At 40.3% G+C, this 27,858-nt stretch overlaps 1 protein-coding gene across 4 annotated transcripts; it reads left to right on the forward strand.

Annotated features, from left to right (window-relative positions):
* Positions 1-5,634: 5,634 nt before the first annotated feature.
* Positions 5,635-25,806, forward strand: LOC105043254 (protein CCA1). 4 transcript variants are annotated; one of them, XM_010920733.4, is made up of 7 exons: positions 5,635-6,114; positions 6,222-6,397; positions 6,494-6,605; positions 17,310-17,371; positions 23,549-23,731; positions 23,818-25,254; positions 25,345-25,806. In XM_010920733.4, exons 2-7 carry the CDS (start codon positions 6,359-6,361, stop codon positions 25,672-25,674), a joined length of 2,163 nt encoding a protein of 720 aa, XP_010919035.1. In that variant the 5' UTR covers positions 5,635-6,114; positions 6,222-6,358; the 3' UTR covers positions 25,675-25,806. The 4 variants fall into 4 exon arrangements, with proteins under 4 accessions (XP_010919035.1, XP_010919033.1, XP_010919034.1 ...); XM_010920731.4 differs by having other exon boundaries at positions 5,638-6,114; positions 23,815-25,254; XM_010920732.4 differs by having other exon boundaries at positions 5,638-6,114; positions 6,235-6,397; positions 23,815-25,254.
* Positions 25,807-27,858: the final 2,052 nt, after the last annotated feature.

Genomic DNA, 27,858 nt, shown 5'->3' on the forward strand with positions numbered 1-27,858 from the left:
GCTAGTTGCAGCACCTCCTCGGTCCTGTCGATGCTCGGCTGCTCAAGACTCTCCACCAATGTCCGACCCAAGGCGTCGTAGGCTGATGTCGCAAGCCTGGAGAGTGCATCGGTCCGAGCGTTCTCTGACCTGGAAATATGGGAGATCTCGAAATACTTGAGGTGTGTTACGAGATCTCTCACCTTCTGGAGATATTTTGCCATGGTCGGGTCTCGCGCCTCAAAGTCACCTTTAACTTGCCCCACGATCAGCTGGGAGTCGGAGAAGACTCTGAGGCTGTCGATCCCGAGCTCCTTCACTACTCTCAAGCCAGCGAGGAGCACCTCATACTCGGCTTGATTATTGGAGGCTTTGAAGTCGAACCGGAGGGCATACTTGGTAACCACTCCCTTCGAGTTGGTGAGCAAGAACCCGGCCCCACTCCCTCGAGCGTTGGAAGCTCCGTCAATGTGCAACACCCAAGTGGACCCGAGGTCAGGTTCGAAGATTGCGACTTCTCCGGGGCTCCCGCCTTTCGATCCTTGATCGGTCGTCGGGCACTCCGCAATAAAGTCGGCCAAGACCTGGACTTTCAAGGCTGGTCGTGGTCGGTATTGAATGTCGAACTCACTTAGCTTCATTGCCCATTTCGTCAGTCGTCCTGATGTGTCGGGGCGACGCAATATCGCCCTTAGGGGCTGGTCGGTGAGGACCATGATAGCATGCACTTAGAAATACGGACGGAGTCGTTGTGCAGACACGATCAGGGCGAATATCATCTTCTCCATTTTCGAGTATCGAGCTTCAGCTTCGTGGAGCACTTTACTGGTGTAATATATGGGTTGGTGAATTCGGCTCTCATTCTCCCAGACGAGCACTGAGCTAACCGCCTCTGGGGAGGTTGCCAAATAGAGGTACAGTGTTTCTCCAACCTCCGGCTTTACAAGCAGTGGCGGAGTGGCCAGGTACCTTTTCAAGTCCTCGAAGGCCTGCCGGCACTCATCCGACCAAGAGAAGTCCTTCACCTGTCTCAGGGTCTTGAAGAACGGGAGGCATCTCTTTGCCGACCGCGAGATGAATTGACTGAGCGCGATGATCCTTCCGTTAAGCTGTTGTACCTCCCTTTTGGTGTCCGGGTGTCGCATGTCGATGATTGTCTTTATCTTCTCAAGGTTAGCCTCAATTTCTCGCTGAGAAATGAGGAACCCGAGAAACTTTCCCGAGGTCACCCTGAAGGTGCATTTAGTCGGATTTAACTTCATCCGATATCGTCGAAGAGTGCGAAAAGTTTCTTCGAGGTCTTGGACATGATCTGAGGCCTGCGCACTCTTCACAAGCATGTCGTCCACGTATACTTCCATGTTGCACCTGATCTGGCCTTTGAAGACCTTATTAACGAGTTGCTGGTAGGTGGCCCTGATATTTTTCAGTCCGAAGGGCATTACCCTGTAGCAGTAAAGGCCCTTGGCGGTCACAAAGGCTGTATGCTCCTCATCTTCGGACGTCATCCGGATCTGATTATATTCGACAAAGGCATCCATGAAGCTGAGTAGTCGATGGCCGGACGTCGCGTCTACCAACTGGCCGATTTTTGGAAGTGGAAAGCTGTCCTTCAGGCAGGCGCGATTTAAGTCGGTATAGTCGATACAGATCCTTCACCTCCCGTTGGCTTTTTTCACCATGACAACATTGGCGAGCCAATTGGGGTACGTGGTTTCTCTGATGAAGCCCGCCTCGAGTAGCTTATCCACTTTTTCGTCGATGGCCTTCTGTCTTTCAAGAGCGAAAGACCGCTTCTTCTGCCTTACCGACCTCATTTCAGGATTGATATTGAGTCGGTGAGTCATCGTCTCCGGGGGGATGCCGGACATATCCGCCGCCGACCAAGCGAATACGTCGGTATTGGCCTTCAGCAGCTCTACTAGCTGCCGTTGCTCAGGGTCGGATAACTGAGATCCGACCCAAACCACTCGTTCGAGATTCCCCACTATCGAGACGTAAACCAGCTGTTCGGTCGGTTCGCCCCGTTCTTCTTCCCTCCGCTGGTCCAACTTGTCGGCCGTCAGGGAGTCCTTTGCTTCATTACTTTGAGCAAAAATTTGAAAGCATCGCCGAGCGAGCTATTGATCCCCGCGCATCTCTCCGACTCCATTTTTGGTCGGAAACCGAACTAGCAGGTGGTAAGTCGAGACTATAGCTTTGAGGGCATTTAGCCAGGTCTTCCAAGTATGGCGTTGTAGGCCGAAGGTATTTGGACGATCGCAAAAGTTAAGTGGATGGTGCTTTGTCGTGGTTCGGTTCCGGCCGTCATGGAAAGAGTAACTTCTCCTTCCACCATGACGGCCTCCCTGGCGAAACCCACCAGGGGCGTGGAGACTCTTTCGAGCCGATCAGTCGACAGTCGCATTCGGAAGAAGGTCGAGTAAAATAAAATATTAGTTGAACTTCTATTATCAACAAAGATCCTTCTTACATCATAATTTGCTATTATTGCTGAGACAACAACAGCATCGTCATGGGGAGTTTGGATTCTCCGAGCATCCTCATCTGTAAAAGTAATTACATTGTCTTGGCGTAGCTTCTTCGTCGGCTCTCCTCCAGCAGTCATCCCCGGGTCCAATCATTTGGAGATCATGTTGATGACCCCGATCGTGGGCTGATTGTTCGTCGCCTCCTCAGTCGGTTGGGGTTGTCGGTAGGGGACGGATCGAGTCGGTGATTTCTTCAAAATTTTTCGAGATACCCTCGGCATATGAGGGCCTCGATTTCATCCTTGAGTTGGATGCACTGCTCGGTATTGTGGCTGTGGCCCTGATGAAATCGATAGTACTTTCACCGATTGAGGCCTTTTGCTTTCAAAGGCGGAGGCCGTCGCAGATATTCTTCCCCTTCGATCTCCATCAAAATCTGCACACGAGGAGCAGAGAGAGGAGTATAGGAGTCACACCTGGGATGCGTCGGCCTCGGACTCCACTGTCGAGGTGATCTCGAGCTCCGTCATTCGGGTGAGACATGTCTGTTGGTCGGGGGCCTAGTAGGCTCGACAGGAGCCCGACCTTTCCTTCGCTTCTCTTTCGGGCCCTTAGCTTCAGTCAGGCGCCGGTCGGAAGCTCCTTCGTCTGTGCGCATGTATTTGTACTTACTCTCCAGCAGTTCGGTGTATATCCGAGGGAGGATCTTATCCAAGGAGTATGTAAATCGGGATCCCCTCTTCATGGCTGAGATAGCCATGTCTTTGTTGAGGTTCCGAACTTCGAGTGTGGCCGCGTTGAATCGCATCACGAAGTGTCGGAGCGTCTCATTTTCTCTCTGTTTGAGGAAAAAAAGGCTGTCCGAGGTTCGTGGGGGCTTCCGGCTAGTGCTGAAATGGGCTACGAAAGTATATTCGAGCTGACCGAAAGAGTGAATGCTTTCCGAACGGAGGCCAGAGTACCAGGCCCTGGTGGCCTTGCGAAGTGTGGCAGAGAAGCCGATGCAGAGAAGAGCATCGATCGCCCCTTGGATCGTCATGAGAGTCTTGTAGCTCTCCAGATGGTCAACTGGGTCGGTGGAGCCGTCATAGGGCTCCACATGGGGCATCTTGAACCGACTAGGGATCGGCTCGTCGAGGATGAGTCAGGAGAGAGGTTGGGTGGTCTGGAAGTCGACGTCGTTCGAAGACTTCTGCCCGTCCATCTGAAGCTGAGCGAGCCAACGATCGATTTTTTCGAACCTGTGTTCATAGTCATCGGCCCGTCGGTGCTGGGAGACTCCGGGGGTGGAGTCCCCCGACGAATCCGAGAGGGAGGCAGACGGTGTTCGCGGCCGCTTCTCTTTCCTCGCTCGTTCAAGCTGGGAAGGAGATGCTCGTCGGGACCGATGGGTGTCATGCCGTGTCCGCCTTTTTCCCTCTCGGTGGGAGTGTTGTGACGGCTGCCCCTGAGGAGGGGACGGAGACCGACGCGGGCGTCGGCGGCTGCTCCTGGAGGGCATCGGGTGTGCCGCCGGTTGCTCCATCGGTGAGTGCGGCAACCAGATTGATTGTTGTTGAAGGCTCTTGACCGCGTCCGTCAGCACGGTCATCTGCTGCACAATCACCGCGATCTGCGCCTCCATGGTCACCACAGGATGCGGAGAGCTAGGTTCCACCATGGAGGTGGAAGAGAGGCCTCTTCCCAGTGGGAAGAGTGCCTCGCTGATCCGGTGGCCCTCGATCGCTGAGCCCTGGTTCTTGTCATTTCAAAAAGATTTTTCCAAGCTATCCGGCAGGTCGGACCAGCACAGGGCGGTCACCCCCTTCCTAGCGCGCCAAATCTGTTGCGGCCAATCCCCTCATCGTCTGATCGTCGGAAACGAGCACCTGCAAGGAAAGTCCACACTGACCGGAAATGCCTCTGGCGGAGACCCTTCGACGGTCAAGTCAGAGAGGAGACTAGGCAACAGTAGAAAAGAATCAGGGGAGCTCAGCGATAGAGAGAGAGAGCTAAAGAGAGGGGGAAGTTCAGGGGTTTCGAAAGAACCTCCTCGGCAGTACTGTTGCCTCCCTCGTTTTATAGTAGAGCGCGGCATGACGCCGTCATTAATGACGCAGACAATTGGGGGAGTTGTCAAGTCGTCGGAGGCTGTCAGAGTCGCCGCGGATTGTCAAATCGTCGTGGGCCGTCACATCACTGGGATTAATCTATGTCTTTGGCAGGATAATGTCCCAGGGCGGCTATGCTGCATGTCTTTGTTAAGACGGCGGCCCTCAGCAGTCGTACGGCGTTTGGGAGAGCCGACCGACCATACGTCGGCATTTGGTTGTGGAATGTTGGGTGAAGACCAGGGACCTTCCGACGGCCAATCTGACGCATTGCAAGAGTCGGAGGAGACTCTGTCGTTCGGCCAGTCGGGAACGGAAAGGGTCTGTCCGACCGACATATCTTCGATCGGACAGTGTCGGCAATCGTCGGTCGTTGCGATCGATAGAGTCGGACGCCGGCCAGACGGGCCCGATGGTGAGTCAGCATGAGAGAGATCGGTCGGTATATCCCAACAAGGCTAAAGACAATATTACTTTGCAAAAATGACAGAGTTTGCACGCTTCATCTTTGTTCCATGCTGTGGTACATCATCGACGGCATCTAATTCATGGGATCAATCTATCAAGGTAGGAAGATTATTACAGTGACTATAATCCAGTAGCTCGTACGCTGTACCAAACCCTTTGCACCCCATGGCTCTCTAATCACTCGGGCAAGAAATTCAAAATGCAGTTGAGCCCGAGCTTTTTATTTTTATTTTTATTTTTTCCTTCACTGTTTTTTTTTTCCAATTCAAATTGTAGGTTGGTCTACCAAAAGTCCCTTATAAATCGAGGCCACATTTATTTCTCCGTAAGCGCAACAACGTCCTCCAAGCAGCGTGAACCACAAATCCGCCCCCGCAAACTTCGTTCACATGAGTAGGGTGGAGCTTCGAGCCGAGTACCTGTCGTGGGTCCACCACTTGGGGCAGCTCACGTGCACGGCGCACTCCTCGGCCACAAGTAGCTTCCACGTCCGCTGGCCGTGGGGGCCAGCAGCGAGGCAACGGGGCTGGCCGCGGGAGCGCTTTTTCGTGCCCCTCCTCGCCCAGCCTCCAGAACCCCCCAAGTCTTTTCGAAAGCCCATCCACCCATCCATCCTCTTTTGTGGCTGAGGTGAAAAAGCGCAAGGGAGTAGGGGGAGCAACGAGTGGCGGCCACCACTCGATCGCCACATGGCGCCTCCTCCTCCCTTTTCCCTTCCTCTCTGCCTTCTTGGCCCTCTTGCAGCCTCAAATTCCAAAGCCTTCTTCTATCCTCCTTACCCCCTCCCAAATTCTCAATTTCCTCTCTCGTCCAAAGGGAATCTGTTCGTGGCTGAGATTTGTTCTTGCGCTCGCGAGAGTGAGAGAGGCCGTATTCTCGGTTTTAGGTTTGCCGACCTCGGTAGCTCCCTGTCTGCCGCTGTCTTTCTTCCAACTTATGAAAAGGATCTCCCACCGCGCCAGCTCTCCGCTTGGTAGAGACCGAAAAGAACGAGCTTTTCTTTCTTTCTTCGGTTCTATCATCAGGCTAGGGTTTCTTTTCTGGTTTTTCCGGCGTCTTCTATGTGACGCTGTTGTAATACCGTGACGATGTGTTCAGCGTGATGGGTGAGAATTCTGATAACATAAGCTATTCTTTTTATTATGGTTTTGATACGGAGTTTTTTTTTTTTTTCCTTCGAGCCTTCTTGGTTGCAATTTGATTGTTACTGCAGTGCAAATTTGTAGAGCTATGAGGTATTTTTATCGCCAAATGGAGCGGTTGGTTGGAGATATGGAGGGAGGAGTGCTGCTCTTTACAGGTGCATTTGAATCGAAGGAACTTTTTTGTTTTAGCTTATGAGATTTGGCAATGGAGGGGAGCTCGTCTGGGGAGGATTTGATTGTAAAGGTGATCATCGGTGTCAGGATTTGGTATTGAACTGCTTTGTGTTGAATTTAAGATTGTTTTTGCTTTCTTTGGTGCATATTTGGAATGGCATTACAGAGGAGGAAGCCTTATACCATCACAAAGCGGAGGGAGAGGTGGACAGAGGAGGAGCATAACAGGTTTCTGGAAGCTCTGAAACTTTACGGGAGGGCATGGCAGCGTATACAGGGTAATATACTCAACCATAGAATTTTCATTTCCTTTAATTTTTTTGCTATAAAGTGAATAGTCTACCAAAAAACGAAAAAGTGATTGTGAACGTGAACCAGGATGTACACATATTAACAAATTCAAAAGCTTGATTTTATAGGATACAGAACGAGTGAGAATTTGAGATTTGGGAAGCTCAATTGAAAAAAGGGCTCGAACATGTTAAATATGGAGAAAAAAGAAAAAAGATGCATAGAGAATTGAGTTGAAGCTACAGAGATTTGGAACCTTAAAAACATGTTCTTGTTATACTATTGTTGAGAGAGTTGTTCCTTTTTTAAGACCTCCTAACTAACCAACAAGATTGACATAAGAAACAAGTACAAACACAAAAATTCCATTTTTTTCTAAGTTATTTTACAAATTTTGTCTTGATATTCTTGTTAGGGAGTCGCTTATAGTAGCATTCCAAGGTTTTACATACTGGATCATACTGGTCTATACCAGGTATACCGTAACATACTTTATTGGTAGGAAATTGGTATAGCACGAGAACTCGGTAATACTGTACGGAAACATGGTATAGATTTTGTTCCGACTTAACACTTCTACCATGTGTCTGTGTGGGGGCATCTGTGCTATGTCATACTAGGTCCTAGTTTTAGATATAAGATCTTGGCATAGATCCTTTAGTATTTTATATCTCAACCCTCAGATTACCTCTAGATGGAGGTTTCTCCTTAGAGAGCATAGGAAAATAAGAGATCATTATTAAATCTTTTCCTATCAAATCTCCATTTGGCTATATAGGACAACTTCAGATTAAGAAGAATTTATGAAGCATTGAGTGAATTATACAACCCATCATCAACCTAACATTGGGTCTGTGAAAGTTGATGTAAAATTTCTAATTAGTTGCAAATTTAGGCAAGAGAGGAGCCTACTATATTGTTCATGTAGTTTAAGCTCGTGCAACCAATTTTTCCTAGACTTGAAAAGAGTGTCGATGAAGAATTCTAACATTAAATATAGGGAACTTTATTTATCTCTAAGCCATCTATGTGCCAAAAAAGTTAGACAATCTCATAACATAGCAAATCCCTAGGACTTTAGAAGGGGTTTCCCATCCTAGAATTAGTCTCATCCAGTTGTACTTTAACTTTTGAAGAATACAGGAGTTACAATATTTAAATTACAAAGTTCACTATATCGGTGCATACTGCCTCATACAGATAATGAATTAAGATTTGGTATGGGGGCATACAGTCTTGTTACACCAAACCGACCCTCTGTAATAGGCATATTGAAATTGTATCAGTATGGTATTGATACAGGATCCAGTACTAAGATTGCAAACCCTCGTTTAAATTTCAGAGGAAATATCATCACTTTCTAAAAGTTCCTTCTAGTGCACTTCCTTTAGGATACTTCTTAATTTTCTAAGTTATTAGTCTTTCCAAGTGAGTGTCTTGGTAAAGATGCTTGCTAGCTGTATCCTAGTCCTAGAGTACATTGATTGTATTGCTGTCATTCCTATTTGCTTCTTTGATGAAATGATAATTGCTAAATGCTATGTTTTGTCATGACTTAAAAAGGTTTCTTCCTTTAATTATGATTGATTTAGTCACAATATATTATGCCTTATTGTTTCTAGCATATTATTTTCAAGATATCTTTCATGCTATTTGCTACATTTGTTGCAACTATCTTTTGTTGAGGATTGAGCTACTATCTTTCTTTTAGATTGTTCGTGGTCATTTATTTAACCCAATACTGAGTGCATTTTTTGAGGCACTTCATGTCGTCAAGACATGTGACCTAGTCAGTGTTTGATATTAGCCAGTCAGCTGTAGGACTTTTTTTGCTTTCTACCAAATTTCATTATATAGTGCACCTTTTATATGCATCTTTTACACTCCTTAGCGATGCCAAATTTACTTGGCAATTGGCATGGACCTATTTTTATAACCTATACAGTAGGCTGCAAAAGGATAATAGTTGAACAAGGTAGTAATCAGATACATTAAACTTCAGACTAGTTTTCAAAGAATCGAGCTTGTCTTTTTGGCTCCATCTTCTCTCATTTTCTCTTTTGGAGGATGGGCATTGGACATTCTTCATAATCATGCTATTCTTAAACACATAATTAGTAGGATTACCATGATCTTCGACTATTATTGTTTCTCTTGTTCATTATAATAAGTTAAAGATTTATAGGTCAATAGAAAGCATAGTATGCCATTGTTCCTCCCTTCAAATGATCCATCCACTTTTTTGTTGAGCCCCAAAAACAGGTTCGAGTCATAGTACCTAAGTCCATCCTATTCTGGATTGGTTAAGTACAATGTTGGGATCAAGGTTTGCTGTACCGGTACCGGACGGCGTGCCGGTGCCGGACCGGTACGGTACCGGTACATAATATTTTTTTCGATTTTTAAATTTTTTTTTTGGATTTTTAAAGTTAATAATTGATAAATGCAACCTCAATATGGCATTATATTGCATATTATTGACATATTTGGGTTCAATTTGGAGTTAGGTTGCGGTACAAAGACTCTTGATCCAAAATTTCAAACATATATTTATTTACATTATATTTCAACTATGTCATCTTAAAACTAAAGAAAAAATATATAAAATACGCATTAAAATGTATCTAAATATTTAAGTACAAAGCGCAATAACTGATATATGAACCTTAAGATGTACTCTGCATTTAATTTCTTGTCGAGTGTCTGTGACGCTCGTAGATGTCTGGATCATCAACATAGTCTGAAGGGACATCAGTCCAATCCTCTAACCAAGCTGCACCATACTATCGAATATTCATCATCTCATAAGGCATCCTCTCTGGATTGTAAGACATCTCAGACCTCTCGCTAAAATTCTGACTCTGAGAAGTATCCTCGAGATGATGGTACGGTTATGGAGGAGCCCATCCAAATATGTCAGTAGCAAAATCTAATCCGTAAGATGCTCCAGACTGCATAGGGTAGTAACCACTAGAAGATGATGCCTCGAATACACCATATGCGTATGGATCATAAGGTGGCTGTGGATAATAGGATCCATAATGCGAGGACGATCCAGATACATCCATGGATCCTACTCCACGTGCAAGATCGTCCGCAGCTGCATCATGTGCTGGACGACCTCTAGGAGTCCGTCGTCTATATGAAACGGCTCCCCACGATCTCTACCGACTCGTCCACCATGATCCCTATTCTGTGTGACATGCGTAAACTGAGACTCACCGGTGAATCGAATATCATCCTGTGGCTGTGTCTCATAAACGGTAGTCTCCTGTCCTCCAGTTCCTCCCTGATCATCAGATCCATGACTACTACTACCAGTATCATCATCACTCTCCCTGGTGTCCGTATCTAAACCAGATAGTTCCTGTACTCTCGAGAGTGGTGCACGTATAACTGTCTTTTCTTTTCCCCCCTTGTGCCCCTCTGTGACTGAGTTTTCTGTGATTGAGAGGATGGATGCCTTCTTGCTGGCTGCCGGGAGGATCGTCTATACATCTGTCGCTCGAATCTCTGGGAAGATGTATCGGATAGCGAGTCATGTGATGAATGAGTCTTTTGTGTCCCCTCAAACTGTGGCTGATCAGCTGGAACCCTATGTGGAATATTTTTTTCTGCCCATTGCTCTGGATCCACCCTGATCTCCCTCGCCACCACACTGGCTGGTCGTGGAGGGGATCCTGGCTCATCAAGCTCTGGCTCCTGCTGCTGACCTGCAAGCCATCTGATGATCGGATCGTCATCCTCGTCGGTATAATCATCCAACGTCGGATCAGTGTACTTCAACTGAACTTCCTCCTGAATACATTTTAGCCTCAACCTCAGATTGTAGTGAACATATACAAGATCGTCGAGGCATTTTTGTGTCAGATGATTTCTCTGTTTGCTGTGGATAAGGACGAAAGTGGATCAATTACGCTCACAGCCACTAGCAGAGACCGTCTGAGAAAGAATACGGACATCATATGTCTCAAATTTTCTGCTGACGTTCCAAAATGAAAAATCCACCATTCAGCTACAAAAGCAAAATTACATATCAAATTTGATGATATTATTAAGCAAAATTACATATCAATCTACATTGCTCATTATTGATATGTAATTTATTTGGATTCATCTGCTTTTTGCTTACGACAGCTGATGGGACTCCAAAACTATCTGATCCCTCTCTAAACTGTTTCATCTGAAATAAAATATATTTATTATTTATAAATATATCAGATCGAATTCAGTTGAATAATTACATCTGTTTTAAACTAGCATACCTCTTGCAGACACAACGATGCAATTTCTGGATCGAGCACTATCTTATATATGACATTGCGAAGAGCAGCAAGAAGCTCGCTATCCATATCTATCTCCGGAATAGTATACTGAAATCTCGGATTCAAGTAATAAGCTGCAGATAAATTACAAGACTGATTAAGCACAATTTTATTTTCATGCTTCGAAAAAATATTTTAAAACATTCTTGAATCCAAACTTACCAGCTAGATGCAAATCTCTGCCCATCTGATAGTCCCAATGGCGCTCAATAACGTTAATGAATTCTTGAGCATGCTTGGGATCATTCTCACTGATCTGTTTCTTTGCCCTCTCCATCGTATAATATAGGAAGCCCATCTGGGGGTATCTCTCGCTGTCCACGGTGCGAAGCACCTCATATAAAGGCTTGATAGCCTTCACTATCTTCTTAGCCCGCTGCCAAAATGACTGACTTGTCACCAAGTTCTCCACATGACTTCCATCAGTGCCGGCCCTCGCATATCTGCTCTCCTGCCACTCGGCACTGATAAACATCTGACGTAGGGCTGTTTTCTTTTGAAGAAGACTATCAAATGCTATGTAGTTGGTAGCAAACCGTGTGATATCCGATCGTAAGATCTCTCCCCCAGTATACGTCCGCATCAATGAAAGAGCCCATGTGTGGTTGTAGATGAATCTAGTAATGGTCTGGGCAATCTCCATTACCTGCTGCACCCTGCGAATCTTTCCGATATCCATCAATATAAGATCAATGCAATGTGCAGCACATGGGGTCCAATATACTGCAGTCGCTGCTCCATCAGCAACTCTTCGGCAGCCTTATATTGTGGTCCGTTATCTATGATGACCTGGATGACATGCTGCTCACCCACTAAATCAATCACCTCCTCCATCAGATCAAGGATATATGTGGCATCGTGCATCTTATTTGAAGCATCGATTGATTTGTGAAAAAATATTTTTCCATCACAGTATGTCAAAAAATTAATGATGCTCCCCTAGTAGGACCTGTCCAACCATCACACATCACTGTCAGACCGTATGTAGGCCATTTATTTTTGTAAGAAGCAATCCATCTCTGCAGATCCTCCTTATTGCTGTCAAGAAGCTGATCATAAATGTCCTTAGGTCCTGGAGGATCTACACCCTGGCCAGCAGCTTCTGTGGCTGAAATAGCAGATCAATAGTAAGGATTGACTACTGCATTTACTGGAATATGGCTGAAATGAAATCATGATCCAATAGCTCGCCACATATCCTTTTTCTTATCTTTTTTCAGCATACTGTCAATTCTCTGCTGCTTTGAATCCTTGCTGGGCAAAGCATGTGGATCCAAATCCTGAATGCTGGCTCCTGCTGGAATATCTCTGGAGGACCTCCTCCTATTGTCAAAAGCTCTCAACAAAGAATACATGCTGCGTCTGCTCCCTTTACCACCAGGCTCTCTGACTGAGGTAGTCCTCCTTAACTCGAATTCTCCCCTACCAGTTACTGATCCAGATCCTGATTCGTAGTATGATGGTCCGAATCGCTCTCTGTACCAGGCCATCTCCTCCTGCTGGTACTGATCTGCCAAGCTCGTCTGAATGGCAGCCTCAATCTATGCCTCCTCATCATCTGGAGTAGAAGCCTCCTCTGACTCTCTAGAGTGATAAGAAGGTGGCTTTGCAGCTCGACGGTTTACTTCGGTCTTTTTCTGCTTTGCTTTTTTCTTCACTGCTTTCGAATCAGCAAAGTGCTTTTTCATTAATTGTCGGATCTCTTGCGGATATTTCCGACACATGGACACATCATGATAACCACCAGCTAGATGCTACTTCAACCTAATCACCCCTCTTCCTTTGAACTCTGTGTTGCACCATTTGCATCTCCAATGATGCCGAGCAGAGAGCATCTCGCCATGATCCCAACCGATGTCACGCTCTGGATCTTTCTTCTTACTCATTTCTGCAGGTATAACAAAATACTAATTATTTCGAATTACCTATAATATAACACTAATTACATATATTTTTTATTTGATAATATTTTTTACTATTTAAATATTTATAAAAAGAATTTCAAAAAAATCTTAAGTTAGATTCAAATATTTCAATTGTTTTGAATCATTCTAAACATTATTCTTAATTTCAAAACTAACACTGATTTTTTATTTTTTTAATTTTTTAATAATTTTTATATAAATAAATATATACTATAAAATAGCTGATTAATTAAAGTGAACGAACGTCATGCTCTAAATTTTTTTCTTATAAATATATGCAAGTACAACAAAACACGATAGTTTAACGATAATTAAAATAATTATATATAATTTTAAAATAATTTTAATAATTATTTTAAAACTTATAAATTCAAAATAATATGTTATATGCTTCAAATAATATTTTTAAATTAACTAAAATATAACACTATTTTTATAGATTTTTTATTTTATAATTAATTTTTTTAATTTAAATAATTAAAAAAATAATTTTTTTATTTCAAATATTTGAAAAAAAATTTGAAATTAGATTTAAGTAGCTTGAATCATTCTAAACATGATTCCCAAACTCTGATTTTTTTCTTAAAATTTATTATTTTTTAATTTTTAAATAAATAAATATTTAAAAATATTTAAAAAATATATAATTAATAAAAATTAATAATTTTGGTGTCATCGTGTAGATCTTTCAAAGATCTATCACATATAATTAAATCATACCAAAATCACAAGATTTTGGCATGATTTTCTCTTATTTTCATTCTTTCTCATTCTTATCCTATTTTTAACAACAAAAATAAAAAAAATATTTACTAAGAAAATAACATATTATCTTACCTCCGGCCAAAGATCAGCCTCTCCTCGAACCACTCCTACAATTTGACGGAGTTTTTTCTTTTTTTTCTAATATTTCGGAGGTCTCAACGGTTTCGTTGAGACCTTCATAAGCTTCGGGTCCTCGAGAGTTCTCTGAGACTTCTCAGAGAACTCTTAACAGGCTCAATGGTTTAAAAGGTCTCCGACCCCACCCCCTCCCCCTTCCCCCTCCCTACTTTATGCATGTGGGCATGTCGGTACGGTTCGGTTCACGTCGAATCGGACCGAACCGATCCATACCGTCCGATTTTGGACGGTATGGATACGAACCAGACCGAACCGAGCGGTTCGAGGCGGTTCGGAGAGTATTTCGAAAAAAAGGTCCGAATCGGACCGGTAAAGTACCGGTCCAACTCGGTACGCCTCGTACCGGACGGTTCGGCCCAGTACGGCGAACCCTGGTTGGGATGGTCCTAGGACATCCTAGATACATCTAAGGCTGGGAAAATATGATCCGACCCGCCAATCCGACCTGTGTTCAACCCATCATAAACAGATTTGGGTTTAGGCTAAACGGATTTGGGTCATAAATGGATCGACCCATTTAACCTGTTTAATAATTGGATCGGATTTGGATTTTAAATTTTTGATCCATTTAATCCATTTAATATTCAGATCGGACTGAGTCAAATAACCTATTTAATCTGTTTAACCTGTTTAACCTATTTCTGACCCATTTAATCCAACCTGTTTAATCTGTTTAACCCATTTAAGACTCGTTTAATCTGTTTAAAATCTATTTAATCTGTTTCTGATCCATTTAATCCGACCTGTTTAACCTATTTAACCCATTTAACTTGTTTAACCCGTTTAACCTAATTTGACCTATTTAATAAACGGATTAAACGGGTCGACTCAGATTATCTGTTTAATAAACAGGTCGGGTTCATGTTTGAATTTTTGATCCATTTAATAAACAGATCGGATTTGGGTTGACGATTTTCTGAGACCCACATTGATCCGACCTGTTTATGACCCGACCCGATCCGATTGCCACCCCTAGATACATCTAAAAAAAAAATAAAAATTGATCTTCCAGGTTGCAAGGCTGTCCTAAGTGTTGGGACAACTTAGTTTGGAGAGACTTTGGGGCCCTAGATGTGTCTTGAGACCCAATTTTGTTTTAGTCGAGTACAATATTGTTAATATGGATCAGAATGAAAATCCTTGCTCTTTTCTTGCTCTAGTGTTTTCTTCAACTTGTGTCTTAGAGAGATCCTTCAAAATTAGGCCTGGTTGTTGCAAATTGGAGTAGGAGGAACCGTTAATAAGGCTTGATGAGCTAGCCATCTAAATTAAAGGGCCTAGGTTCTCTCAAGTTGTGCCTTCTAGAAGGTTTCATCCAATGAGATAGGACTGAAGAAGACTACCTTTGCTTCTAACTGTAGACACATGGCATGCCGATATTATTCCAATTATCACTCTACGTCAAACCACATTGGGCTATCAAGTCATTAAATTTTTCTATGTAATTGATCATGGTCATGCTCCCTTGCTTTAGGTTGATAAGCTTCTCATAGACTTTGCTATAATATTGCGCTACGTGCTTCATCGTAATTTGTACATCATCATATTCTAACTAGTGGTGAATTCTTCATATCCTAACTCTTGTCCCTCTAGAATTCTTGATGCTGTCACAAGAGGCACATAACTGCAAGAGAAAAGAAAGATTAAGATAGAGAATAAGGTAAATAGAAGGATAATTTGAATGGAACCAACCACTTTCAAATAATTGATTCAAAACTCATAACAATTCTCCATTGGTATTTCTTTCCAGTGTTTTAAATATGTAGGCAGTTAGGTCACCATGTATTGCATATGACATATGCAGGAGGCATATGTGATTCATATTTTAAATATTTAAAAATAATAATATCTCAGTAAAATGAATAAGAACTAGAATTAAGTCATCAAAATTCAGAAATAAATAATAAAAAATATAGATGTACGCATTCGTGCTTGTTTGAGTGCATATTCTAGCATGGTTAGACACATTAACCTATCAAATCACGATTCTCATGAAGTGTAATCCATGCTCAAATTTCAGGTATCCCCTGCCTAGACCAATTTCAATTTGCCTAACCTGTACAAGCATGCCAAAACCTGCTTAATTTGGATCCACATAAAGTGGCCCTCATGTTGTAGGGCTTACATATACAGTCTGTGGACCGACTATGCAGCCCACTACATATGGATACTGCATATCACATATGCAATGCAGTTTATATGCTGCCTACTCATATGCAGCCAAAATTTTCACTTCTCAAAGCACTATTTCTTTCACTACTTCATGCCTTCAAAATAGCTATTAGAAGACCATTCGTATCAATTTACATCTATGTTTACTCAAAACAAAACATTTATAAATTGTAAGAGACACCGTGCATGAGTAGTAAGTTAATGAAGCCTAGAGACTTTAAGACAATGTTCATTAACCAACACATGTATTTAAAACTTAGCCATCACCAACTATTAACTACCTAATAAATGCTCTTTGACTATACTTTTGACATCTTAACTTTAGAAAGATACATACTAGATATATGAGGGACTTGAAAATTAAACTATCCAAAATGGTTGGTTCTTTGCTCCCATGTCAGTTTTCTACGAGATATGTATTTGTCCTCTCAACTTGTTATTCATGAATTACATTTGAAGTGGTGCAGTCATATCGGATCAAGATATTAAAAATTGCCTAAATGCAATCTGATTAGAAATGGTGTCATTGTGGAGCTTACCATCAAAATCTAGAGCTTTAAGCTGAACCTGTTTGTAGAGGTCATCTTCCATTTCATAGGGAGATCAGGGCCACTCTTATTGGAATTGAATCATGGTGATACATGCCTATGGGGATGGTGCTGCATGAGATTCAAATCATCAACATGATGCACCTTGTTAGGTATTTGTTCAAGCAGGATTGGATGGTCCATTTCTTTGGATGCTACCACTATATTGTGCTGGCTTTGCTCCTCCTGCCTGAGCCAACATCTGTAACATCAATTTGTGGGCCTAATGGGCTTCCTTATTAATGACTAATGGGTGCCCATCTAAGAATCCCATCACTTCAAAATTGCATGCCCTTGGCAAATCGGCCACTGGATGCTTAGTATCAGAAGTATCAGAAGCCAAGCCAAGCCCAAGCAAGCCCTATTTAGGAAGTCATATTCACCTCCTAGAAGGATTTCTTTATGGTAATATCATGTTCACATCTAATGTCACCACCTTCGTAATGTAGGACAACCCTTCGCGGCCTGAAGCAGGTGTGGGCGCAGGTTACAAAGACAGCCTGTTCTGTTTTTGTGTTGCATATCACGGAAGCCTGTTCTGCTGTTGTCCTCCTTAAATTACATTTGAAAATGCATTTGTTAGAGCACTGGATCAGAGACAATATGGTTTGCTGATTGACTTGATCTTTAAATGTTGACCTACAAGATGGATATAAACTTCTTCTTCTTCCTTTTTTTTTTTTTGGGTAAAAAAACATGTTGATTTCTCTATTCCTTTGGTTATCCTTACCTGGAATCATGTTCCGTAATATTTACTGTCTGGTGTGCACTCTGTACAGAGCATGTTGGTACAAAGACAGCTGTACAGATCAGGAGTCATGCACAAAAGTTCTTCTCGAAGGTTAAGTATATATTTTCTCATTATATGCTTATTCTAAGCAGAACTGCTGCATTTGTTTGCTTTATTTTCAACAGTACAACAAAGATTTGTTCTGTTTCTAGATTTGCTCGAAATATTTTTAGAAATAACATTTGTTAGAGGTCTATTACCCTAAATAGTGTGTTGAGGAAAAGTTTACCTAATTATGTAATTTTCTGCTTTCCATGTTTGTTCTGATGTTGTGTCTATTTCTTAAGTACCTTTCTGAGACTTTAATTTGTGTGAATATTTTTTTCATAAACTGGAAATATTATCTATTATTAGTTTCAAAGTCGTTTGAGTCCAGTCCTTCTCCTTACAAATCTAGAAATCATATAATGTTAAATCATAAAGTTCAACAGGGATTGTGATTGTTCTTCCAGAATTACCTTAACAACTTCATTTACATTTTTAGGAACCTTAGCTTTAATCTTCTGATATGCTGCTGCTTATGCACAGTGATACTATGGAAAGCATAATATCTATTTGAAAAATACATAATTTTGTTTGGAGGAATTGTTGGTTAATGGACAATATATTTTATAAAACAGATATAGTGTATTTAACAATCAGTGAAAAGAAACATCTAGCTGTCCAGTCTTGAATATTCTTTCCTAGATTATAGTGAAATAGAAACTCATGATTGATGAACTCAGATTGAGCTCTTGAGTACAAAAATGAACATTTTCTAAAATTTATTAGTGCTTTCCATTATACCAATATCAACGAAGCATGATTATTGAATTTGCTAAATGTTGTTTGAATGCATATCGAGGACAGCAATACAACAGCACAATCAGCTCACAGTTAACCCCAAAAGAGCCCATATTGTAGTGTTCCTTAGTCCAGATGGACCATCGACTTGATTTGCGTTAATATCATCTGTAACAATCTAGGATCTCACCTCAAAAAACTAAGAAGGTATTATTTGAGTTCCCTGGGCTGGGCTTGTATAGGTATTCAAGATCTTCCTAGTAAATAATCAATGTGGAATAGCACGTGCCTGCTTGGCTCCTCACATTCTAGTATCTCAGTGTGTTCCATATTGCAACCCAGGCGTGCATCAATGTGCCTTAAGATTAACAAATCACCCTTAAGTCCTTTCTCTAACTTAAGCTGCTAGACTCATCTTCATGGGCACCAGTCAGCTTGTGCCACAATAAGTTATCATTTAACCATCAAGCACCTGGCACATTGCCTTTGCAATATGATCCCCCACTCTGAATCATTGACCCTACAACAAACAAACCTAATTGTTAAGCTCTTTCTACACGACACTCAAATACCTTTGAATCAGCCTCAACTTCGACACTCCCATATCAATAGTCAACCATTCTTCATGACACTTGCATCGATGACCATCATTCTGCTCTGACACCACATGCATCAGAAACCTTTACCATCCTTTGCCATAGCCAACTTGACTTTGGTACCACCTGTCACTCAGTGCATGTTTTCTGTTGCTGAACACTTGTAGCATCTTGGCAGCCCCATACCAAGGCCAACCCTCCTAAATCCTTCCAGATATATGGTACAAATTTGCGGCAGTCTAGCCACATGACTAAGCATGAAACACTCTTTGAGTGTCTGTAAACAACTTGACCCATGATTTAACGGCAATGCCCATCTTCCCTCAATTACCCACTGCTGTTGTCCCCCCTTTTTATTTGTTTTCCAATTATTTCTTCAGCTATCCTACATTCCTACTGACCAATTCTTTAAGTTTTCTTTCTGATGGTCAAATCTTTGTTAAAAGAGGTTTACATATAAGATATAGATGTTTACATACTCATGTACATATACACAAGCTTATAATATGCATACTTGAAGCACTGGAGATCCTTCCTCGCTGGGCAGCAATTGCCTTGGCCATAAGGATCGGGGAGTCCATCCTTTATTCTCGCTTATGTTGTTTCACAACCTTGGTAATATTGTCTAAACAATTAAAACAGCTGTTTAATATATGTGTAAAGGAGTCTATATATATGTGGGTTCATTATCTAGGAGAAGCATGTGATCTTTGAGATCTTCAAATGTGTTACTTTTGCAGTTGACTTTGCTCCTATATGATGCTTCTAGTTTATACATAATGAAGTATTTTCTTGTTCAAATTTCTTGTGCAATTGAAATCTGCTTCTACCAAGTACCAACCACCCACAGTGCCATTGTTACAAAACCAAGTGACTAACCTCTCTCGGTCCATAGCAATTACATAGTTAGCCTCGTATAAGGAGTGATTCAGCTGCTGGGGGGAGGGGCCGGTCTTTGATGCTTTTTCTACTCTTCCATATGGAAGAAAAGGGTACTAGAGAAAGTCCATATTTTCATGTGGCGTGCTATTGAAGATAGGCTGCACGGTGGTGATTCTTGAGCTAAGAAAGCATGGAATACCAGTGCTGGATGTCCCTTTAGCAATAGTCCAGTTGAACCAAATTAAAGACATCAAGCTTGCCTGCCCTTATTCTAATAACATCCAGATCAAGCTGAAATAAAGCATCTTGTTTCAGAGGTTATGCTCTCTCTCTTACTATCTATTTGGCCTATTTGGAGAACAAAAGGATTAGGGAGACTGTTACCCTCTATTTGATATGAAGGATGGATTGAAGGAACAATGGATGAGGGAGAAAATGGATGGATCTTCCATCCATTCTCTCATATGTTTGGTAAAACATGATAGGATGGATGGGAATGATTCCTCTTCTATTTAGTATAGAGAGAATGAAAGAGAGGATGGATGATATTTATGTGATATTTTTACTAAACTATCTTTTAATAAAAATATTATTGTTATCAATTTAAATTTATTTATACTAAAGAAATAAGTAATGTATAAACTTATAATCTTTATAATTTATAACTATATAAGAAATTATGTAAATATTTAATTTAAATTTAATTTAATAAAATAAATAATTTTATAATTAATGAATTAATTAATTTATATATATTAGTTATATAAATAACTAATTAATTTATAACTTAATTTAAATAGTTAAACAATTTTATAGAAATAGTTAACTAAAAAATAGTAAATATTAATAGAAACATAGAACACAATTCTAATTATTTAATTTTAATTATAAGAATTATGTACTAATTAGGAAAAAAAATAATAGTATAAATAATATTAATATATATTATGAATAAAAAATAAAGAAGTGTTTTAGTTTTGTCAAAAAGATTAATGAGGGATAATTTTGTTAATACAGAAATCCACCCCTCACATCTTTTATCCATCTTTCCTTGCATCCTCCCAATTTGAGAGGATACAAATTGGTAAGCCAGGATGAATGGGCAATCCTTCCTTTTCATCTATCCTCCTTAAAATTTTTTGGACCAAATGGTGGATGAGTCCATCCATCCTTACAATGCCATTCATCCTCCCTCTCATGACCCCAACCAAACACAGGGTTAGAGCAATCTGAAATCAGATCATTTAAGTTATCTTCTAGAGTTTATGGAGGAAATGCAATAGATTTTTCTATGCAAGAGCAAGTCATTGGAAGCTGTTCTCATCTTTAGTCTTTATCAGCCAAAATATCTGGCTTTGCTCGGAAACTCTAAGCTTTGTATGTTCCTTTGTCTTAGTCCTTTCTTAGAAAGCACTAATACTTCAAAATTCAACTCATTTATTTTTATATTTGATTTAGGTATTCATCGAATATTGCTAGGCTACATGTCTGTTGTATTATTATCCTTCTTTTTTTAAATTAAAAATATGCTCTGGATACTTCCTCGATACGATCAAGATGCTTCCTGGATACCTCTAAGAAAGAAGGGAAGGGTTTTTTCTTTATTTCGTTCTCTATGGATGTTAACTTTTTAGTGTTGAATATTTAATATTAGAGTTTGTGATGTTGATGTTAAGAACATGGGTTTTGAATTATGATTTATGAATTTGAATGATGACTAGATGATGAGTTTGTTGAAGTTGATGCTTATATATAAAGTATAGGCTATGTTATTTTGATAACCTACTATCCTTTAAAGGTGTCTCTCACATGTATACATATGAAAAGTACTTATATATTAGTTGTCATTTCTTAGCCTTATTCTTCTTTTCAAGATTTGTCGTATCAGAGTACCCATATCATGTCATTTTGTATCCAATATCCGTGTCCATGCTTCCTAGGCTTTTCATCTATTCTTCTTTCTTCTCTCATTTCTTTTCTCCTCTTCTCTCTTTTCCTTTTGTATCTTGTTCTTACCTTTGTATTTTTTCTTAATAAGATTGGGTGAGCTAATGCCTCCCCTTCCCTCAAAAAGAGAAGTGATTCAGCTGGCACATTAAATGATTGAAATGGAAAGCTTCTGCAGTTCTGTATTGAAGTGTCTAAAATGGATGGTAAACAAAAGAAAGCTTAGAATGGATAAGATAGTCTTTTAGAAGCCAGTTTTAATAAATATTCTTCAATCTAGATTTAGGACAAAGAAGTTTAAGAAGATGCTTATTGGTTATGCTAGTTGAGTTGAAATTATTGATTTGATATCATTTGTTTTTGCTTATTATTAATATAAGTTGTTCATCTGCAATCCTCTTTGCTGTTTGGACTTATTTTCTGCAGATATGACCGGTATATTTCTATTTGTTTATTTCGTACATGTTACTTTGTGACAAAATCCCATCTTCCTAACTGAAATTAGGAGAATTTGATGAAGTTATGCTTGAATTTGTCCTCTTTATCTATCTTTTTTTTCATGTTTTGGCTCATAACTTTGTCATATTATATCAATGCTATCTTTGATAAAGTATAATGCAAGGACCTCTAAAATGTGAAGATATCCTTCTTTAATTTACCATCAAAATATTGCATTCCAAACTATACAAGCATGCATGCATGCATGTATGTAAGCATGCATGCATTCCTGTCTATGCACATGTGTCTAATAAGCAAATATATATATGAATGGATTATGCTATACTTCTCTCATCTGCAAAATCAATAATCAGGTACTCCTTTCGAAAATTCATATCGTTGATCATTATCTATACCACTAAACCCTAGAAACCAAAAGTCACGATTTGATTGTCTATAATCTGCACTTCAGATATATATATATATATATATATATATATATATATATATATATATATATATATATATAGAGAGAGAGAGAGAGAGAGAGAGAGAGAGAGCAGTTTCCATTATGCTAGTGTGCTAAACTTCATGATAAAATATCTAAATTGAAGATCCACCTTATTGATCATGGCTTGCATATGTTAAAGCACAAATAAATTGAAAATCAACAAGTTTTAATGCTTAAATCATAGAAAATGGTCTCATATCATTTTAACCATCTATTTTTGTGTCTGCTTGATGCTATGTTAGAGATTACCAAAACACTTGAATTTTAGTTTTTAGGCATTTTAATGGAATAGATCATAATCAACAATGTGAACTTCAATTTGGATGCCTGTTTATTGGTCTTGGACCTAAGAGCAGTAGATACCCTCTCTTCCTTAGAGGAGCAAACACCATCTCCGATTAATAGATATGTTTGTGTCGGTGTGTGTATTCATGTTCAAAACAATAGAATTTGATATTATGCATTATTAGAAATTTTTATTTAAAAAATCTGGGTATAATACGATATTGCATGTGTGATAGTTAAAACAAAAGCACAAAACTAGAGTAAGATTAAGATATTTCTCTAAGTATATACAAAGCAGTTTTCCTTCATATGAAAATTTATATATTTAGCATCAGGTAAATTTTTGACCTTAAAGAAATTAAATGCCAATCTTTGCTGCTACAGTGTGCCATCATATGTGAGAGAGTTGCAGTAACTTATATTGAGAATAGCATGTTTGATACATGTCAGATGTGATGTAGTGTAGGTGGCTGTGATCCAGAAATCTGATTAATTTTTTTTATTCATATAACTTGATGAATATACTCCCAATTATGGGACGTATATTTATTTGATTTGAGGGCAGTTGTTGCGATGTGGAGGAGAGATGTGAAGACCCAAAGGCTCACAAGTCTGAAGGACTCCTAGGTTGCAGTGATATATGCAGATAGATAAATGTTTCAAGGGGAAATGCTAATGATAAAAGTTTAGTTTTTAACAATCGAATCATTCAAGATAACTGCCTTTAAATGGTCATAAGATAGAATTTATGTTCCCATTGTTAACAATAATACTATTTGACTGCAGTTGGAAAAAGAAGCTCTTGCAAAAGGCATTCCTCTAGGGCACTCTCATGACATAGAAATCCCACCTCCACGACCTAAAAGAAAACCGAGCTTCCCATATCCTCGGAAGGTTGATGTTGGTTCTCTTTCTCCATTTGAGGAATCTAAAGATGAAAAAGTGTCAAATTCTGCTGCTTCTCAAGAGGTACATCTCTCTATCAGTTTGTTAAAATTCGCAAAAATCTTTTTGTTTCCATGTTTCCCCTGATGCAGTAAACCTTTGATCAGAAGCCTGTTGCGACAGAAGTAGAACAAAGAACAAAACGGACATCTGGAGGTGGCAGCTGCTCAGAAGTCTTTAACCTTCTCCAGGATGTTCCATCTGCTTCCATGTCTTCGGCAAACAAGGGTTCTTCAAACATTTGTACGTTCCAGCATTATGTGAAAGAAGTCAAAGATAAGGCTGCACAGGGTGAATCCTCAAAGACTGTTAAAGGTAACTATGAGGAGGAGAAAAAAGAAGCAGATCACACAGACATAGATGTAGATAGACTTGGCAGAATTTCCTTGCATTCACAATCAAAATTTGCCCATGAAGAGAGGAGAGATGCAAGAAAGGAGACTGAAAAATTTGGCCCATCATTGGAAGATAATCAGCAAGGCGCTCAATGCTACTCAAAGCTTATTCCAGGGCAATTCATGGACAGAAACAATGCAAAGTGCAAGCAGACTGTATGTTCTAATGAATTTATCATGCCAGGGACAAATCAAGTTGAAGCTCACACCGATGTTAATCCATTCAAGAATCCTATTACTTTACCAGGACATGAAAGCTGCAGCAACTGTACGGTGCCTTCTGCTCATCAACAAGTTCCAGTGTTCCCACCCTTTACCCAATTTGGCAGCAATCAAGATGCTTACGTATCATTCCTGTCATCTGCTTCTTCAAGTCTCATATTGTCCACCTTGTTGCAAAATTCATCAATTCATGCTGTAGCAAGCCTTGCAGCTTCTTTCTGGCCGTCAGTTAATGCCAATGCCCCTATTGACTTGACTGCAGGAAATCTTAATGGAGGCATGTCTGAAAAACAATCAAACCCATCCCCAAGTATGGCAGCGATTGCTGCTGCCACAGTTGCAGCAGCATCTGCATGGTGGGCAACCAATGGATTGCTGCCAATGTTTCCTCCCTTTCACCCAAGTTATGCATTTGCACCACCATCCACAGTACCAGGTCCCTCAGTGGACATGGCTCAAGCTCCAGAAGACAATAAAGAAAAGAAAGATGACAGACCTCAGAATCTTTTGCAGGAAGATCACCAGCAAATCATGGATCCAGGACACCCGGGGGCTCTGAGAACCACACAGAAGGCTTCTAAATTGTTACCATCTTCAGAATCAGAGTTATATGAATGTGGAAGAGGTGAAAGGTCTCTGTATGCCAAACTAAAATCTTCTGCAGCTGACCAGTTTGAAGCACTTCCAGATACTGGATTTCTGGACTCTGGCAAAACACAGCATAATAAGAATTCAAATCGCTCTTCTTATAGTTCCAACACACTTTCCAGCAGTGAGGTAGAAACTGAAACCATGATAAAGAAGCACAAAGAAGTCAATGATGAAGCTGAACAAGTCCATTTGGATAATCATCTCTTTGGTGAGGCTAGCAATCATCGACTTGGTAGTAGCAGAGTCACCAATGGCTCATGGAAGGAGGTCCTTGGAGAGGTTGTCATCAGTCTAATTACTGTATACTTATTCATCTAGAATCTATCTTATAACCATAATTGCTCCTCTAATATCTTTCTATTTTGTCAGGACGGACCTGCCTTTCAAGCACACTCCACTAGAGAACTGATGCCACAAAGGTTTTCACAACTGCAGACTAATGATGATGAAATGCCAAATTTATGCAAAGACAAGGAAGTTACAGCATTGCCAGTTGATCTCAGAAGAAAGGCATGCGAATCAACTAATAAATTTAACATTGACAGTGAAGATACTTTGGTGAGTGAAATTGAAAATGGGAAGCTGAAAGCAAGTCGAAGAGCATTTAAACCTTACAGGCGATGTTCTGTGGAAGCCAAGGACAACCAGGCAACTACTGATGAAGGGAAAAGCGACAAGAGAATACGTATGGAAGGGTAAGCAATCCCAGTAGCATGCATGAAAAACTTTGGTATATTCTTGGCATGTAACCATTAGATTTTATTTTTAAGATTCACGGGATGTAAGGATTTGTCATGCTTTAATATTTCTTGGACTCAAGCATCCACTGCCTATAGTTGTGTCATGTAGCAGAACTTAATGCATGGCTAACTACATGAAATTTGGCCTTAAAACCATCTCAGATACTGCCCCTTGGCTGAGAACAAATGGTTACAAAAGAAATATGACATAAAACACAAGGGAAAGGTGAAGGCGACCTGCAAGGAAGACAAGGTCACCCAGAGCCTCCGCGCTGAAGTTATTTGATACAAATTTTCTCCCTTTGCCTGATGGACAAAAACAAAACAAAAAGACCCGCGTAGCTTATCCTTGTGAATATGGTGATGTTTTTAGTTTGTACTATTTATAGACCTATTTTTTAGTTACTACCCTGAATACACTATTCACAAACCTGATTGTTAAGTAACCCAAACAGTTATAAGGAAAAATCAAACTAAAATGCTACATATCCATGCTGGTAAGCTACCCAACCTACCCTTTCGAATATGCATTCACGCGCAAAAAGGCTGATGATTCATCTACCGTGTCAACCTGTAGCTTGACGCCTGGTGCTTACTGTACAATGCAATATGAGGGCCGTTATAGCATAAACACAGTTCGAAGCATTAATACATGTAGAACATAATACTGCAAAACTAGCATTTCCCATTACAAGCTTCCCACTGACACTCAATTTAGCCTCGGATGTTGACGATAAAGCATAAGCCGCATATTCTGTGGTACAAAATCCTCTCTTGGCGGCAAGAGGAAACATGATAATCCTCACTGACATACAAACTGCTTCTGCTGCCTCAATGAAACCATGTCTGGTAAGCTGCTACTCCAAAGTTTGCCATGTCATATCAGAAAAACTTGCCATTTGGCCTGAGAGATGAGCGGATAAAGAACCTACATTTCAACAACTCCACCTTAACCACGCTGGTTTGGTTGAAGCTACTAAAAAGGAATGCCTATTGCGCACCCCATCCACGTGCTGCACCACCCACCTACAAGACGTGAAGTCACCTGTAAACTGAAAGGGCCCTGCAATCCAAGATATGTGCCAATCCATAACGATCAATAATGATCCAACTGCTAAATATATGTCTTAGAAGTCAATTATTGACACATTATTCATTTTATGACATAAATTTATATTTAAATTATTAATTTAATCTTTTTTTTTTTCATTCAAATATTATGCGTCCTTGAATCGTCTTTAAAATTTATGTTATGATACATATTTTAAAGTGTTGAGACTTAGAGCCATATATGATCGATTCCTAAATTGCTCCCAGTCATAGGATAGCCATGAAGACGGTAATCGATCTAGATAGATCGGTACACGGTTCGCTTCTTCCGGAGTAGATGAGTCTCTAATCTACGGTGTAGAGACACTGAGTGGTAAGTGTGAATAGTTGTTAGAAAACAACTAGTACTGAATATAACTATATCAGAGATCCCATGGATTTTTATCCAATCGTTAGTGATCATCTTCATACTGTAATTGTGTGACTGGTCCTTTGACTTGCGGTGTCACAGTTGCTCACAGTAATACTGCTATAATTTGACTACATATAAGCATTAACTCAATTATAAATTTTTATAGTGGATATTGGCTTCAGTTGCTTGAGCTGTACGAGCAAGGTGTACATCTAGATAGGATCTATCGATCTTGATAGAAAAGAATAGTCCTATGAGATTTGAGAAGCTGAATCCACAAGTCTATGGTCATAACAGTATGATTAATAAAAAAAAATTTTTACTTGGAATCACTCTTGAACTTGAGCTAATTGGATCTATCATATGACTGATGATGAGGTTTGATGATTTATCCATGACCTGCCATCTAGTTGGGACTCACGATAGAGTAACTGTATAATACATTAACTATACCTAGAGGTTCTATTTTAGTTCTACTGGGTTGCCACTACATATTGCTAGATATCACTGGTGGATTGTAAAAGCTCAATAGGATTATTTTGGATCTATGATCCTTATCGAGTTAGAGTGGAATTGTTCCGATCCACTGAAAGAAATTTCAGTGATATCTATGATAGAGATCATGGTATATCTCACTACTAGACAGAATTGAACCTATGGGATCACACATAAAAGGGGAAG

The sequence above is a fragment of the Elaeis guineensis genome, chromosome 4 (genome assembly GCF_000442705.2).
Source record: "Elaeis guineensis isolate ETL-2024a chromosome 4, EG11, whole genome shotgun sequence".
NCBI classification, from domain to species: domain Eukaryota; kingdom Viridiplantae; phylum Streptophyta; class Magnoliopsida; order Arecales; family Arecaceae; genus Elaeis; species Elaeis guineensis.